This window comes from Mus pahari, chromosome 15, assembly GCF_900095145.1.
Source record: "Mus pahari chromosome 15, PAHARI_EIJ_v1.1, whole genome shotgun sequence".
Classification (NCBI taxonomy): domain Eukaryota; kingdom Metazoa; phylum Chordata; class Mammalia; order Rodentia; family Muridae; genus Mus; species Mus pahari.
In genome coordinates, this window is record NC_034604.1 from 19,406,741 (window position 1) to 19,424,401 (window position 17,661).

At 42.8% G+C, this 17,661-nt stretch overlaps 1 protein-coding gene across 3 annotated transcripts in view; it reads left to right on the forward strand.

Annotated features, from left to right (window-relative positions):
- The window catches only part of Mapre2 (microtubule associated protein RP/EB family member 2), a 140,865-nt gene that overhangs the window by 959 nt on the left and 122,245 nt on the right, over positions 1-17,661 (forward strand). The window contains exon 1 of one of the 3 annotated variants that reach the window (XM_021214486.2): positions 414-609. The exons of the other annotated variants lie outside the window; for them this stretch is intronic. Within the exon in view, the coding sequence (XP_021070145.1) occupies positions 574-609 (36 nt within the window). The 5' untranslated portion in view covers positions 414-573. Of the gene's footprint in view, positions 1-413; positions 610-17,661 lie in introns of those variants that run through there. 3 annotated transcript variants of the gene reach the window in all.

Here is a 17,661-nt window from a genome sequence, read left to right on the forward strand (position 1 = left end):
AAGCCAGTGTCAAAAGGCGCAGCTGCAGCCTTGGAGGAGAGAGGCAGCAGCCATTGGACCTGGAGCCTTTGTCTTAACCTCCAGTCCCCTTCTGTTAGTCCTCCTTGGGCTAATGGCGCGCCGAGTAATTAATATTCCGAACATTAGTTGTCCCTTCACCTCGGCACAGACGGTCCTGCTGCCCCTCCCTCCGCCCCCTGCTCACAGCCGGCATTCACCACCTCCTCACCGCCAAGCCTTCCCTGGGGGAAAAATAATAAAAGAAAAGAAAGAAATGAAGTGATCCGGACTCACTAAGCAAAAAGATAATGCCAAAAGCACTACAGAGGGGTCAGGGCAAAAATCAAGGGTTAAGTGAACGCTCACACCGCGCATGCCCGCGCGTGAGGAGGGAAGGAGTCGCAGGAACTTTCTTGATTAGCATAAGTATCTGCCCCGGGGCAGTGCGGTGCGAGGCGGAGGCTCTGCCCTAGCTTAGGTGCAAGAGAAGTCCAGTCTTGAGTGAGGTCTGAGGGACCTGCTTCTAATCTGAAGGGACCGCGGGGGTGCGACTTGGCGGAACAGGACGCTAGGATGAAACAGATCAGAGACCAACGAGTAATCAGAAAGGTAAAGTGGGGTGCTTCTTTTGGATGCTAGATTTTAGCAAGCAAGGCAGGGGGTGGGGTGCTCGCCCAGGGAGGGTCCCACTGGAAACAACTCGCTTCGCTGTCACTTTTGTCTTCCAAGCTAAACACCCGTTGCCGTTGGTCTCTGAAACAGGGTGGTCTTTGGGTAAGCTTCCCAAGAAAACTTCCTGTACATGGGCAGAGGATGCTGCTTCGAAGTACTGGTTTCCAAATGGCTTCGTCGTGGAATCACCTGTGGAGATTTTGGGAATTCCTGGTCTCTACATCCCATCCTAAACCATTTAATTCGGGTTGTTGCTGGGGAGCAGGGGAGGGAACTCAGCATTATTGGTATTAAACAAAAGTTACAGGTGATGCCACTGCATGGCAGGTTGAGAACCACCTCGCTCACAGCAAGACGGTTGGTTGTGAGACAAGAAGCCACTTTAACTACTTGAGTGGGTGAGAGAGAGACACTGAAACTGGGGTGTCAGTGACTCACACTGTAGGGCAGGTGACTGTCATCTGGAAGCCTGGCAGGTTGTGACATCTCACTACAGCAATATTTTCCCCTTCCCTGCCTAGGGTTCGGTTATCGCTGGATATTTGGAAGTCCACTGCCCATGCCTAGTGTGTGCACTGTTGTTAAGGGAGACGGATAGAAACTTTCATTCTGGCCATGACGCATGTGTAGCAGGCAGCAGGGAAACCCAGCAGAAATAAACCATGAGCAGCCTGGTGAGTCAGCAGGCTGCGCTCCAATGCCTGCCCAGTGAATAGGAAGTGATTATGGCTTGTCGTTATTGACTGGCACACACTCCACTCCTTTGAAAGCATATTTTCGTATCTGACCAGGATGTTTGCTTGTCAAAACCTCTCCCTTTTCCAGCACTCCATCCTACCTGCTTTGAATAACACTAGCTGCTATTAGCAGGCACATGCAAGAATATTGGACAGCCTGTCCTTTCCTTTGTGGAAGGCACATTTTAAAAGGCTCTTAGGAAAGTGTAGTTTGAGTTATCTCAGATATAAGAAATAGTAGGAATTTGCACTATGTACAATTTCTTAATTTTTTTTAAAAGTTCCATGCACTATTTGATGCGTTCAGGGCTGAATTCAATAAGCTACTTACATAGAAATGGCTATACCTAATATTTCATATGAAATTTTGGTTGCTGTTAATCAGAACTTCTCTCCCTCTGTGTGTGTGTGTGTGTGTGTGTGTGTGTGTGTGTATGTGTGTGTGCATCACTTGAGTGCACTTGTGCACATTGGGGGTTTAAGCTAGAGTGTGCTGAGCCACACACTTTCCAAGCTCTTATGTGTTTAAGCTATGCAGTTCAGACTTATAAAGTCAAAACAGACAAGTTTCACACTTTTCTCTCATAGATAGATCCTAGATTTTAATTTTTATATGTTTGAACGAATATGGGGGAATCATCAGATTAGAAAGGTGACATGAGAGTGTAAGGAAATAAGTGAAGAGAAGAAGGAAAAATAAAGTAGCGTACATGGGGCATGAGGACAGGAGAGTCCTCTGGGGGATGTAGAGGATGCTATGGGAAAGAGAGGAGGGAGGTGGGATAAGAAGACTGAAAAGAACAAAGTATGTATGAAAATGTCACAAAGGAAACCCATTACTTTGTAGACTAGTAAAATTATATGCTAGTTTTTTTTTTAAGATGGCAAAAAAAAATCATAAGCCAGGCACACATCTGAAATCCTAGTACTCTGGAAGCTGATCTAGGAGGATTGCCCTGGAGTTTGAGACCAGCCTACACTTTTAGTGAGGGCCTGGCAATAAATATAAATAAATAAATAAATAAATAAATAAATAAATAAATAAATAATAAAACTAGTGGCCAAAGGATGACTGTCAGGTATTGTATTAACTATAATTATTTCCCTCTTTCTGTTACTCTTCCTTTCCTGTCCTTATTCCCCCTCTCAGTATGTCACTGTCACTCCACATGCCATTGACAGCATGCTTTCTTCCCCATTCTCAGTTTCCATCAGGGCTAGCATTGCCTGTATACAGCAGGCACCAGATACTGTCAGACGCTGTGCTTCCTTTGAACCTATGTTACAGTAACCATATACACTGCTTGGGCTGGGCGTGTTCTCCTAAAGACCTTTCCGTCCACAGGCCCTATAGTGCAGTCACAGGCTTTGTCTCAGACACTCTGCTTGCTTGTTCTCAAGACTATCAGAAGGTGACGAGATCACAGGGAAACAATGCCTCCTGTGTGGAGTCAGCTTCACTACTTTCCACATCCTATATTCCTGATATGTAGGCGCCAAAAAACCTCCTGTGGCTCTGAAATAGCTATAAAATGACAGCTAATGTCTTCACTGAGCTTTGTTGAGTGACAATGTGCTTTGAGCATGAACTATAATTGTTATGATGTTGGAATCATACTCATGGATCAAAAAAAGTTCACTTCACAAAGGTTCACTCATAGGAAAAGAGCGTGTCCACCTGTAAGTGCCTTAAGGAATTCGTTCATCAAGCAGTGGGTTCAGAATAGCTTAATAGTTAACCTGCTTCTAGTCTCATCTGCCTACTGTTCTTCTTAAAATAGAACATGAATGTAGCTTTGTGGTGAAACACTGCTTAGCATATTCAAGGACCTGTGCTCAATGACCAGCATATACTCGTAAGAATAAGTATGCTTCAATATATCTAAAAGTAGGAATTCCCTTCTATTTTGACTGGTTCTACCCTCACCTCAAGTAAATAAAGGCTTACAGGATTTTCCCAAGGCTGATACAATGCAAATAGAAACATTCATACTTTCTGAAATTTTGACTGTCTTTTGGGGAGCTGTAAGAAATTAGGGGGTTGCAATGCTTAGGGATCTATATAGAAGACGAGGCGGAAAGATGATAAAAGCTGAAATTTGGGGACGATTTAAGGAAACAGCGTCTTCCAGACACAACAGGGCAGATATACATATGAACTCACAGAGACTGTGGCGGAACCCACAAGACCACATAAGGTCCAGCCAGACAAGAATCCCAGCACAAAGGAGAGGAGGTGGACATAAAACCCCACCCCAGCCACAAAGCATATGGAAATGATAACTGCTGGGAGGGAAGAAGTCAATTTTCTTCAAGTGACACTGCATATACTAACCAGAGTCCAGGGCAGGCCTCCTGCTCTGGAGCAGTTGGCCAAAACAAAATGGGCTCCATGCTTCTAATTGCTTTTTTCTTTTGATTTTTGTTTGTTTGGTTGGTTGGTTTTATTTTGGTTTGGTTTGTTTTTCAAAACAGGGTTTCTCTATGTAACCCTGACTGTCCTGGAACTCAATCTATAGAGTAGGCTGGCCTTGAACTCAGAGATCTGCCTGCCTCTGCTTCTGGAGTGGTGGGAATAAAGGAGTGTGCCACCACCATCAGGCTGGCTGGCTGGTTGGTTGGTTGGTTGATTTTGAGAGCGAGAGATAATATGAAGTTTGATGGGGGTAATGGAGAATCTAGGAGGAGATGGCAAAGAATATGATAAAAATACATTGTATGAAATTCTCAAAGCACAAAATCTATTTTAAAAAAAATCACATAGTTACTGCTGGCCAACTCTATGCCCTAGCATAGAGATAGAAATGAACTTAAATTCACAGCTTCATATCATTCAGGGATCCACACTCTATGGCCCACCATCTGTTTTTATAAGAGTAATCCTTATAGCTTCTCATAATTGAAAAACATCTAAAGAAAAGTATCTAGAGACCCCTGAAAATACCATGAAACTCAAAATTTTGGATCCAAAATCAAGTTTCATCAGACTGTCCCCTGCCTTGTGTTTACATGGTCCAGTGGCTTCTTTTCTACAGCTCTCCCCGCCTCAGTGGGAGAGTGGTATGAAGGCTGCATTTGTCACAAAGCCTAGAACACTTGCAGAATGTTAACATCAAAGTTTTCAGGCAGACATCTAGTTTGCTCCAACTCAGTCTATTCTAATCTAAATAAGCACTTAACACTTAAAACCTTGCTATTTGATTTTAAACAAAACCTACTAAACCTAGGTCAGATAATCACTAATGGCAGAAGATAGTATTTTTTTTTCATACTTTCATGTATCTATATTTACTTTGTAAGAATGGTTTATTCCTGAATAATCTAGACTCTACTAACATAGTTAAACATGGAAGTGTGAATGATACAAGCTAAGTAAGCCCAAATGATACAGTATTAGCCTGTCCTTGTTTCTAGAGTTCTAGAAAAATGTAGAAACAAGCCCCCTAGTGGTCTTATGCCCTTTAATAATTGGGACTTCCTCTCTCACTGTGTAATCCTGGCTGACCTAAACTTGCTCTGCAGCAAGCTTCTTGTGGCACTCTTCTGGTCTCTGCCTCCCAGCTCTGAGAGTCCAGGCATGCACCTGGACATATGTATACTTTTTTTTATTAGATATTTTCTTTATTTACATTTCACATGTTTATCCCCTTTCCTTGTTTCCCCTCCGAAAACCCCCTATCCCCTCCCCCTGCTCACCAACCCACTCACTCCTGCTTCCTGGACCTGGCATTCCCCTACACTGGAGCATAGAACCTTCACAGGACCAAGGGACTCTCCTCCCATTGATGACTAGGCCATCCTTTGCTACATATGCAACTAGTCCCACCATGTGTTTTCTTTGGTGGTTTAGTCCCAGGGAGCTCTGGGGGTACTGGTTAGTTCATATTGTTGTTCCTCCTATGGGGCTGCAAACCCCCTCAGCTCCTTGGGTACTTTCTCTAACTCCTTCATTGGGGACCCTGTGCTCTGTCCAGTGGATGGCTATGAGCATCCACTTCTGTATTGGACATATGTATACTTACTGTTTCAGCATGTGAAGGCATAATTTTGAGATTTTTTTTTTTTAGCTATAAACATTTCTCATCAGTAATTTTTACATTTAATCTGTGGTGGGGAAGCTTGATGCTACTTTTCTGAAGTGAAAAATAAACAGAGAAAATAATATCTACATGGCATTATAACTCTGCTAAGGCTGACATTTCAAAGTCACATGATGCCATGTAAAATTGCTTTAGACTTTGCAATTTGAAAATAGATAATGTACCGATCGAATTCCTATGAGTCCCTCCAATGGGGCTGGACTGGTTACTACTGACTAAGATTCTAGAAGGCATATTGAAAAGAGTAACTGTGTTGATCAGAACTTGTCTCACCATCTTATTTCCTGAAGTCCTTCAGTCAGGAGACTTCCTCCTCTGGATGACTTGTCGCTGCCACAAATAAAGAGTTTAAAAACAAGTTTCACTTCAAATAGAGCCACCACCTGGGTGGCTGGAGTTTTCTTCATCCCTTGAAGATCTGTCTACCTACAGTTTAGGAACTTCCCTAAGTTCAACCAAGTGCTATTGTAAAATTTGGGGTAACTGAAATGAGCCAAGTCACTTCTAAAAACAAAACTCAAAGTCATTAATGCATTTACCTCCGTCTAGGATAGCTAGTAGAGCTGCTGTGTGAATCACTGACTTCCAATTTTCCCACTAGTCTTCCTGTTGTAACTGAGAACCTGTCTTTCAGTAACATCCCTAGTGGTCCATTAGAGACATTTGTGGAATTGGGTTCTAAGAAGACCGTCCTAGCCCCTAATCATTGCCTCCACCCACTGATCCAGACCCGCCAACAGGGTAAGGCCTGTGTTATAATGTCTTTAGTTAATCATTTGAAAGTCTTGCTAGTCCAAAATAGTCTTAAAAATAGTCTATAAAATCCTATCGAAAATATCACTGCCCATTAAGTCCCAGTACCTCCGAGAAGGAACAATCTTAGGCTGATGTGAATGTATAGTTGGCGGTTTTGGATAGGTGTTAGGGGAGAGATACACACATAAAGGTTGTCCAACAGAAGGTAGAGAACACTTTCCAAGCTCTAGAACCTAGAGGCTGGGAGGTGCTCAGTGAGTGCCTGACAGACACAAGGCTGTTCTCCTCTTAAGTCATAATCTGCATCTCTCCCCTGTATAAAAACCTACACATTTTATATCTTTAAAATCTCAGGCCTTGACTTCCTTCCCCATTTTCTGCCTCTCAGCTGTGATAAATACCATTCAACCCTGCAATTCAAAGAGCTTCACCCTGGGGCCTCCTCTCCCTCATCCTAGATTGTCAGAAGTAATTTGACATCGGTGTTTCTAAATACACATTAAATATACTAACCGGTAAGGCTAGGAGATATGGCTCAGCAGAGGACCCAGGTTTGGTTCCTAGCAACCACATTGGGTAATTCACAGCTGCCTGTAACGCTGGTTCTAGGAGATCCAATGCTTTATTCCAGTCTCTACAGCCACCTGTACATGTGTGATACACAAACTCATACAGACAACACACACGCATCACATGCACATGCGTGCACATACATGCATAAACTTTATAAAGATATATATAACTTGTTTTTTAGTTTTAGAATGAGTGTTCTGTGGACTAGGGGACAGACAATTTGATGGAGGCAGGGAAGCTCAGCCTTTGGTTCTGTTTTGAGTAGTGAGGGACCAGTTAGGGCTTTGGAATCAGTGCTCCAAACAAGAGCCATCTGTTAGACAGAGCTATTGTTTATCTTCTCTGAAAGGAGCCCGAGGCTCCTGGTACTACTTACCATCTTCACTCACGGTCAACCACACAGACGAAAAGGAGTGTAATGTATTCGAGTATCTGTGGCCTTTTCTCCTTCAGTCTATTGCTATCCGTGTCTATCACCACAGACACCAGCTGCTGCCCACTCGTGCATCTGCGTCTGGCCTTGCCACCTCTGGAGAAGAGTACATTAGGTTTTCTTTCTGGCCTCAACTTTAGCCTCTCCATGTTTGTGGTGACATCTTCAGGGTAATTTGCTCAGACCCGGGTCCTTGGGTGGAGTTGGGAAGACTCGTCGTGACACCTTTGAGTGTGCCACATTAGGCAATCAGATGCAGGTGAGCCAGCAGCTTGAGTAGAACAATGATTGTGCTCTGTGTCTGGAAGCGTCAAGCCCAGCTCACCTGAGTCATATTTCCCCATGGGGCTAAGAGCCCATCCCAAGGGAGAGAAATTCTTAACTGGCCACTTTGTGGGGGGTGGTTTTGTTGTGGAGTTTGCTGTTGGAATCTGAAAGCTCCTTGAATGGTTTTCTTTTTCTTTTTCTTTTTTTCTTTTTTTTTTTTCTTTTTTTTCTTTTTTTTCTTTTTTTTTTTTTCTTTTACATTTTGGGGGTTGATTTCTTTCTAAACATAATAATGGGTTTTGTCTATAAGCTGTTGATAGTAATTTTGTCTACCTTCGCCTGAACCTTCATTTCTCTGAAAATTGTGTTTGTTGATCCTAAGTGGAGGTGCTAAGATTTTTAAAATTAAAACAACTCCTACTGACAACAAGGAGAATTATAGAAGTGATGCCAGCAAGGCAAAGCGAGCATGTACTAAAGCATCCCACAGAAAGCAGGAGTTAGGATCAGAAGGGATCAGCCCTAACCGCCTCTCTGCTCAGAAGTTAACTCTGAACAATGCTCTTGATTTGGAACTTGCTCAAGTCAGATAGAAGGCCATTCCATCTGTTTTTCTTCGTCACTGTAAGGCAGTTTGAACTAATGGTCAGGAGACATGGCTCTTGTTATAGCTGTGCATAACCTGCAAGTCCAGACAGCTCAGTGCACCATTGTGGGTTCCACGCTTATCAGAAAATGACAGCACAGTGACTTTACCTGTCCTCTGCCCACAAAATATCTCTGTGCTCTAAAAGGCGGTTAGTAAGTCATTTTTACAGTAAAATGTAATAAGCAATATATTCTTTCCTTTGAAGAGTCCATAAATTAATTTCTAAGCTCAAGGAAACATGTAGCTTTAATACTCTGCCAGTGTGTTGAATTATTTAGTTATACTGGCATATGAAACAGTAGCAGAAAGATCAACTATCTAATAATTTAATGTATATAGGGTGCCATGTCAGCTCCTCAAAAGCCTAAAGCAGTGTGATTTATGGCAGAGCATATGCATTAATACTAAAATCATCTACTCACAGGCAGACATGGCAGACATCTTAACCCCAAATAGGGAAGATGAAGGAATACGGTGGGTTCTAAGCCAGCCTGGGTTACATAGTAAATTCCAGGCTAGCCTGGGTTACACAGTAAAACTCCATTTTTAAAAAATAATAATCAGCAATAATGCAAAAACATCTTCTTAGAAACTTCCCAGCTGTTCACACATTCCTGCCCATTTAATTGATTCCCTTGAATGGTTACCACTGGGCCTTCCCTAATCAGTCAACTGGGCCTAGAAGTAAATCTATAAAAGATCTATAATAGGTTGCTGAAGGTGAAGAAAGATAAGGAAATTCAGAACTAGCGACCAGATCTATCACTGTGCTGTGTCCCCTTCACCCCCTCAAAATACAGAGAAGGCAAGCAAGGTTCCATCTCTTGGTCTCTTGTTACTGCTGAGTTCCCAGATACTAACATTCCACCTGCCAAGGGCACCAGAACAAAGACAAGAAGAGACTTTAAACACAGGAATAAACCAAGCTTGATAAAACATTTCCCTTAGCCTAATGAAAAGGGAGTTTCCTCTTTTGAAGGCTGGAATTGAGTTGCCCTGAGTATACAGAAATCCCACATCAACAATTGTGACCAGACGGATAAGTGGCTGCTTTTTCTGTGGTTCAGAGACCTGAAAGCTAATGTCCGGTGAAGCTTAGCAGGGACATAGGACAAGCCATCCTCTCCTTCCCAGGACCATAGTGTCACTGCACTCTTGTCAGCTTGCCGGGGACACTTTGCCACTTCTGCTGGGCTTAATCACTAGTTGTGTTGCACCTGTCTCGGATGAACGGCCTAATCAGAGTGCTTAGCATCGAGTCACAGGGTCAGTGCACAGCTCTCAGAATCATGTAACTTGCATTGTTCATGCTAAGTGTTTAGAAGCTGCCAGTGACTTATCATGTGTTTCATGCCGGTGAATCATCTCATGTGTCCTCTTCTTGTAGATAAAAACAGTTATGGAGAATTTTCTACTATAATCACCTGAAAGCTGCCATGTTCTTGCATTTTTAGTTTATACCTTGCTGTTGAAGGTGCTTGGTAAGTCATCTTAGCTCCCCCTAGGTCCCATGCACCTTGAGAAAAGCCAGTAAGGCTCCTCCAGGGATTTATTAGGGGCCCTTCTGTCAAGCTGTCTTAGATCCCTCAAGATAGGATGTTGCGGGGCTAGAGATAGAGCTTAGATCCCCTAGTCTGTGGGAAACTTGGGCTTTCCCCTGAAGGAAAAGTGTTTAAGGGGATTCCCTTGATCTGTTTTAGTCATCGGGCTTTCCTACAGTTGGTTTTTATTGATTGCTTATGACTCTACAACACTTTGATCCAGTGGTCAAAGAGGGTGTTCAAAATCAGGGCTGGGTGTACGTTTGTGTGCGCACATATGCATGCATGCATGCATGCATGCATGCTTACATGCATGTGTGTATGTATGTGTATGTGTGTGTGTATGTGTGTGTGTGTGTGTATAGGTGCAATTATGATGTGCATTCATATTGGAGACTAGAAGACAACCTGTCCTTCCTCAATCCACATTCACTTTGTAGTTCACGTCTGCTTTGTTTCTGGCTGTTGACTGAATGATTGGTTTGTTTGTGGCCCTGTCTATGGTGAACTCAAGCCATCTTCATCTCTTCAGTGTGAAATGTTATGGATCTTTCTGAGAGAAACATGAAGTCACTGGAGGTTGGGTCACTTTATAGTTCAGTAACTTTATGGGTTAAGAGGACTTCTGAATCTCTGAGAATCCAGCTATGATAATATAATCCTGTCTGACAGAAGCATTGGAACCACAGTAAAGATCCCTGGATCAACTTTTCCCCAATTATGTGACTTTAGGCATGCCATTTATGTTCTGGGCTCTTGTGTTTATAATTTTCTATAAAGTGTGTCTACATAAAGAAATTGCAGCTGTATATAAAAATTCCTTAGCTACCATAAATATTTACATAAGTAGAGAAGACAACTTTAAGATCATTATTAGACAATTGACATGTTGGAAAGATAGCTCAATTGGTGGAGAACTTGCTTTGAAAGGCTGAAGAGCTGAGACCCATTTGTAGGACCCACCAAGGAAGCTGGGTGTGTTGCTTCATGCCTGTAATCCCAATGTTGAAGAGGTAGAGACAGTCATGTCCTCAGAGTTGCTGGCTAGTCTAGCCTCTTGGCCACCAAGAGAGACCTTGTTTCAAACAAACAAACAAACAAACTATAACAGTGGCCTTGGCCTTCTAGAATTTGTAGATATTTTTCTGTTTCAAATTCCCAGTGCATCAAAAGAACGTGATTAGCTGCTCAGGAATCTGGCTGAAAGTGCAGCCCATCTCAGGTGTTCGGAATCAGGAGCTTTGGGGCAAACTAATGGTACAAGCGTGTCATCTCAGGGCAGTCACGTGGACAACCTCAGTACAACTGGTTTGGAAACAACAGTGGGAAGATTGTAAGGTTTTAGTTTATTGTGTGCTTCTGACAGAGCAGCAAATCACCTGACCATGCTTCCATCTCTCAAACACAGTGGATGTTTGTGTGGTGGTTTACAGTCTCCGTTGTCCACACAGATAAAAATAATAGGGCTAAAGAAATGACTCAATCGCAAGTGTTCGCCTCACAAGCATTAGGACCAGAATTTAGATCCCCTCATCCTAAACAAACAAAAAAACAAAAACAAAAACAATGAAACAGGACCCGGGACCGCCCATGCCTATAAGCCTAGCACTGAAGTTGAAGAGACCGGGAGGGGGTGTCCTGGGGCTTTATTGGCTAGCCAGTGTAAATAAATTACTTCAATAATAAACCAGGTAAAGCATGGAGGAAGACACACATGACAGCCTCTGCCCTCCGCCCATGCACGCACATGGGCATACATATACATGCACACAGACATGCCCAAGAAAAAGAACAATTATTCCACTGAAGGTACTCATATAATGAGATCCAGAGCTATCCATTCTGGTCAGTAGAGGGGAAATAATAAAAGTTTATCATGGTCAATCTCAGTGCATTTGCAGAGTAATTAAGTAATTAATTGAGAGAAGAGGACTTCTCCTAAGTACCTGAGCGCTGGACAAATCCTTTATCCTGAAGGATCAGAGGTGTGACAGAGCACTAATGCCCCAGGATGGACTTGGCACCTTAGTTTGCTTTGGTCCATTGCAGAGTCTCAACTGTGAATGGATGCTCTTGACTAAGGATCAGTTGAGTGAATGGGCCATCTGGCTAAGTGCATTAGGTTGCCATAGTAGCAGATTTTGGAAAGAGCCCTGAGAGAAGTCATGTAACTTGCAGTTCAAGGGGTGGTCCCCAGACCAACAGCATCAGAGTCACCTGGAAGCTTTTTAAAGGGGATAAATACTAGCCTCCTATACCCACTATTGCTACTGACTCAACAATTCACATCTTTTAACAAGATTGCCAAGTGAATCATAAAGTCTGAAAAACACCGCCTTAGCCAAGATTGAGAGGCAAGATGCTCACTTCCAGAGCAAATAACACAAATGACTTACACACCCTACACACTAGTCAAGGCAATAGCAGTAATAGTCTTCCCCTTTAGTGTGCCCACTCTCCCTGTCAATAGCAATGCATTCATAGGTCCTCAATTATTACTGTATACTTATGTGTTTGCCACCTAAGCAGCCTGTAAGTCTTCTGGCCATACTGTTTAGATCTTGGTCTAGCACAGTGCCTGGCATATGACAGGTGTGTATAGTGGTAGCAAAACCTGTAGTTGCACATGGTGATAAACATTGGCTCAGGGATCAACCCTGCCACAGCCTCAGTTCTTCCATCTATAAGACATGGAGAAGCACACCCCTCCTGGAATTTGGAAAGAAAAGAACTTAATGATGCAATCAGTAGACTAACACAGCACCAGGTGCACAGTAGCTGTTCTTAAGTGTTGCCGATTTGTGTGTGCTTGGTGACTGCTGGACAAATGGACACGTAGGAATCTCATATAAAAACTGTAAAGCTGAAAAGTTGGTGTCCTGTTAACTGCTGCCATACATAAAACTGCATTTTAAATTATAATGGACAAAGGAAATGTAACACACACACACACACACACACACACACACACACATACAAAGGGAAAGGTGAGCAAGGTCAGGACGAATTTGCTGGAAACATGTGTGGTTTAGAACCAGGAGACCAAAATTTACACAGCTGCATCTGTGTCAAATGGGTGACTCTCTCTCTGTGCCTTGGTTTCTCCTCCTGAAGAAAAAGTCCACAAAGCCCTCTTTCTTTCATAGAAAGAAGCATCCTGCAGCTTGCAGTGTAGGAAATCAAACCTTATTCATACCTGTATCCCTACCTACTTCTTAACGCAATGCCAAGCTCATAGGAGATGGCCACCGTGCAGGATTGTCCAGTGGGATTCAAGCATGTGCTCTCTGTGGGGATGAAAATCTCACCCCAACAGACAAAATCTTATTCATTAGAGAAGTGGTTCTCAACCTCCCCAATGCTGTGACCCTTTAGTACATTTCCTCATGTCCTGGTGATCCCCAACTATAAAACTATTTCATTGCTGCTTCATTACTATAATTCTGTCACTGTTATGAATTGCAATATACATCTCTTATATGCAGGATATCTGATATGTGAGCCCCCAAGGACCGAAACCCACTGTTTGAGAACCCCTGGCTTAGCACAGTATCCTGTGTGTGCAGAAGAAATGGCCAGAGGACTAGTGTCTAAAGGGGCTTCTTGAAGGTGAGGGCAGGGTGGGTGAGAGAGAAAATGATGGTGAAAATGGAGAAACACTGAGTTAGAAATTGTTATCTACAAGTCAGAGCCCAGTAAAGTTTTCACAGGAGCATTATAAAGGAGAGAAAAACTCCTACCAAAAGACATCCAGGGAGATCTCTGAGGGAAGCAGCAGGGGAGTTATGATTTGGAAGTTGATATTTCAAATTCTGCAAATGTTTGCAGTAGCCAAATGTGGGAGCACTTGCCTATAATCCCAATACTCAGGAGGCAGAGGCAGGAGGATCACTACAAGTTTGAAGGCAGCCTGGTCTATACAGCAACTTCCAGGCTAACACAGGTTACACATCAAGACCCAGCCTCACAAAAGAATAAGCCATGTTTGGTTTCTGGCACCCACCTTTTAGATGACAACACTCATAACTCTAGTTCCAAAGGATCCAGTGCTTGCTGCTCACCTCCGCAGGCACGGCCATGCACATGATATGCATTTATACATGCAGAAAACACACTCATACACATAAAAATATGAAGGAAAATTATATTAAAAATCAATAGATACATGAGAGAAAGTTTCTTTAAAAGAAAGAAAAAACTCCAAGTAGGGCTGGTAAGATGTTCAGTCACTGTTTTTAATAGCTGAGTAGTACTCCATTGTGTAAACCGAAGTGGATGCTCACAGCCAGCTATTGGATGTAACACAGGGTCCCCAACACTAGAGAAAGTACCCAAGAACCTGAAGGGGGCTGCAACCCTGTGGGTGGAACAACAATATGAACTAACCAGTACACCCTGAGCTCGTGTCTCTAGCTGCATATGTAGCAGAAGATGGCCTAATCGGCCATCACTGGGAAGAGAGGCCCCTTGGTCTTGCAAACTTTTATGACCCAGCACAAGGGAAGGCCTGGGCCAACTAGTGGGAGTGGGTGGGTAGGGGAGCAGGGACGGGGGGTATAGGGAACTTTTGGGATAGCATTGGAAATGTAAATAAAAAATAATAATAAAAAAAATAAATGAAAAAAAAAAAAAGAAAAGAAAAAAAGATGCTCAGTCACATATGGACTTGGGTACAATCCCCAGAGACTATCTAAGAACACAAGAATGGTAATGTTCAGGCTTTTAATCCCAGTAGTGGGAGACAGAGACCAGAGAATTTCTGGGGTTCATAGATAGATTTAACCTACTCAATGAATTTCAGGCTAAAGAGAGCTGTTAGCATCTCAAAGAAATAAGAGGGATGGTACCTGAAATATGACAACACTTCAGTTTGACCTCTATGTTCTACATACACGTAAACACACAAGTGCACCCGTGTGTGAGCATACAAGCAGATGCAAGTATTTAACACTGGACACTTCGTTTGGACTTCCTCTTTTAAACATCTTCTCCCTGAGCGTGTGATTGGAGCGTCACCTCTGGCACATCCTGGAGTACTTCCTAGTCAGATGGAGTTCAGCATGCGTCTTCCATTTGTGGATCTGAGTTACTGATATAACTCTCAAACCTTTGGAAGTAGGTTCCTCTACAAGGGAAAGCTCAAGGCAGAGGCTCCAAGAGCAGACCTGGGCTCTTCACATGGGCTTGGACAGGAAACTTGTGTCTGACGCTGTGCCAACATTTCCACAGTTCCAGTCACTTACTAACATGTTTCACAAACTCTGAAAATATTATGGATTAAAATGAGAGTTTTAAAAGATTTTCCCAAAGCACAGAGCAGAAGGTGAAGTCATTTACATTTTAAGGGAGATCATGCCCCTCAACAACAGTAACCTACCATTTCTGTTACCCCATCAAAGACCTGAGATCCTTTTAATATGCTGCTTTCTTGATGGGCCAGGAGGATAACAGACTACAAAGACGGGACACGTGGAAAGCATGTCCTAAGTTTCCACTGTGTCTCAAACACTGTTTGTATCATAAGCACTGATAGGAAACATGAAACTGAAGCACTTCAGGCGACTTTCCTGCTGGGCTATATTTTGATATCAATCACACACAGAGCAAAGGGCTATTCTCTACTTACTGTGTTTCCAGTGACATATGATTAAAAATGGATAAAGGCTTGGCTTCAATGGTGCAATTATAAAAAGCATTTTGTGGGGTTACAAGGCATGCAGTATTTCTGATGGGTGTAGTTTGCCTTGCTGTTTTGAAGGATTTTTTTGGTTTTTAGTTTGGGGGGGGGGTGTTGTTTTGTTTGAAGAATTTTACTTTCACAGTACCACTCTTTTAAAAAAAAATCTAAACTAGAAAAATCTAAACTAGAAAGGGCAGTCTTAAAAAGTATTCTTGTTCACAAGGGAAGCAACAGATGGAGAAATGAGGATTCCAAGAAGAGATGGTTATGCGGTGCTCGGAGGAAAAGGAGCCAGATTTGTAGCTATCACTTGGGATTGTCCTTTCAGTGTATGGAAAGCAAAGCATATAACCCTGAGAAATTTATACCACCATTACCACCTCCAGTATATCCCACTCAAATCCCTTTATCATCAAGCAATATTTTTTAAAGTCCTTAAATATACAGCATGGATCATTTGGCAATTTGTCTTTCTTAAGGAGAATGAGTCATACTAGACTTGATATCCAAACCCCCATGTAACCTGACCTCTTTTGCCAGCACACACCCTCCGCCATTGGTTTTGGTTTCTCTGGTGCGTGCTGAACCCTGTGTTTCCCGGCACTGAGCAGCTCTAGGCTGCCCCCAGAGAGGCCCCAATCCCAGCTCAAGACCACTAATTGATGTGGTACTTGCTGCAAGTTGGTATCAAGCAAGATCAGTCTCAGGATTAATAGCATCTGCCTCTCTTAATGTTTATAAGATGCCCTGTTCCTAGAAAGCAACGGACCTCCCACAGGCTGGAATATGATCTGCAGCTGGAGCCACTCAGTATCTCAGAATGCAATAGAAGAGTTTGGAAATTCAGGTTACAACTTATTCTGAAGACCTGGGAAGGCTGAGTCAAACCCTGGGAGGAAACCCAGCCTCAGGCCCCAAACGGGACACCTTCTTGAAAAAGCTGGGGGTACCTGGAGAGGTCTGATGCTGTCTGTAAGAACAGAATGATCTGACCTCGTATAGATCAGAAGCAATGTTGGCCGGCTTCAGAGCAGAAAGAATAATAAATTATCTGGTGGCATGCATAATTGGAGATACTTTTGTATCCATGTTTCCTCCTGATACATCTCTTATGTTCCTACTGTTTTATGACCAGGCAGAAAGACAGCAGTAGTTTGAGTTCAGGTGTGGAGAACTCTTCCTAGGTGCAACAGATATGCTGCAGGCATGCCTTGGACAGAAGGTGCCGGAATTCAGAGTTTGTTGAAAAGATTGGAAACTTCTAGAGAGTGGACCTCTATGAAACAGAAAATGTGATTTGCTTGATCCTGCCATGATTTGGATCCTAACAAAAGTTTTTCTTTTTTCCAATTAAAAAAAAAAAAATCATAGAGAGTAGAGCTGGCTTATTGCTATTTGTCTCTGAAGAAGAGTTACCTGGTGCTCAAAGTAACAGAAGACCACAGTCAGATAAAATGAGGGACTTGTTATAGTCAAGTTTAGAAACAGACCTTGTCCACAAAATCCAGGAAAAAAATGAAATTCTATTCCTGTGCAGAAACATGTGGAATTCAGAGGGATTGCTGCTCAGTGTGAACTTCAGAGAATATAGATTCATTAAAATGCATGAAGTATCAAACTGGTGTTTAGAGCTCACTTTTGGCTTTCACTGTATGCCTTTGTATCAATGTCTAGAGGCACTGGGCAGAGAGGAGGCTGGAGAGATGACAGAGGCTACAAGCACTTGCTGTTCTTGCAGAGGCCCAGGTTCCCATCAGCCTCACTGTGGCTCACTACTATCTGTAACTCCAGTTCTGGGAGATCCAAGACCCTTTTCTGATTTTCATGGGAACCAGGGATTCCTATGCTGCACAAACATACATGCAGGCAAAATATTCATACACATAAAAAAATGGAAAATTGGCAATGTAGAATTACATCAGAGAAAACTTTAAATTCTTCATCAAGGAAATCCCTGCACAGTTCATCTAGGTTGCTTTTATCAAAAGCTGTGCCTTTCAGGCTGGAGAGAAGGCCCAGCAGTTAAAGAGTACTAGGTGTTCTTCCAGGGGTTCTGAGTTCAATTCCCAGCACCCACATGGCATTTCACAATATAACGGGACCCAATGTTCTCTTTTGGTGTGCAGATGGACATGCAGTCAAAGCACTTATATACATTAAATAAATAAAATTGTTGAAGGAAGGAAGGAAGGAAGCAAGGAAGGAAGGAAGGAAGGAAGCAAGGAAGGAAGGAAGGAAGGAAGGAAGGTAAGA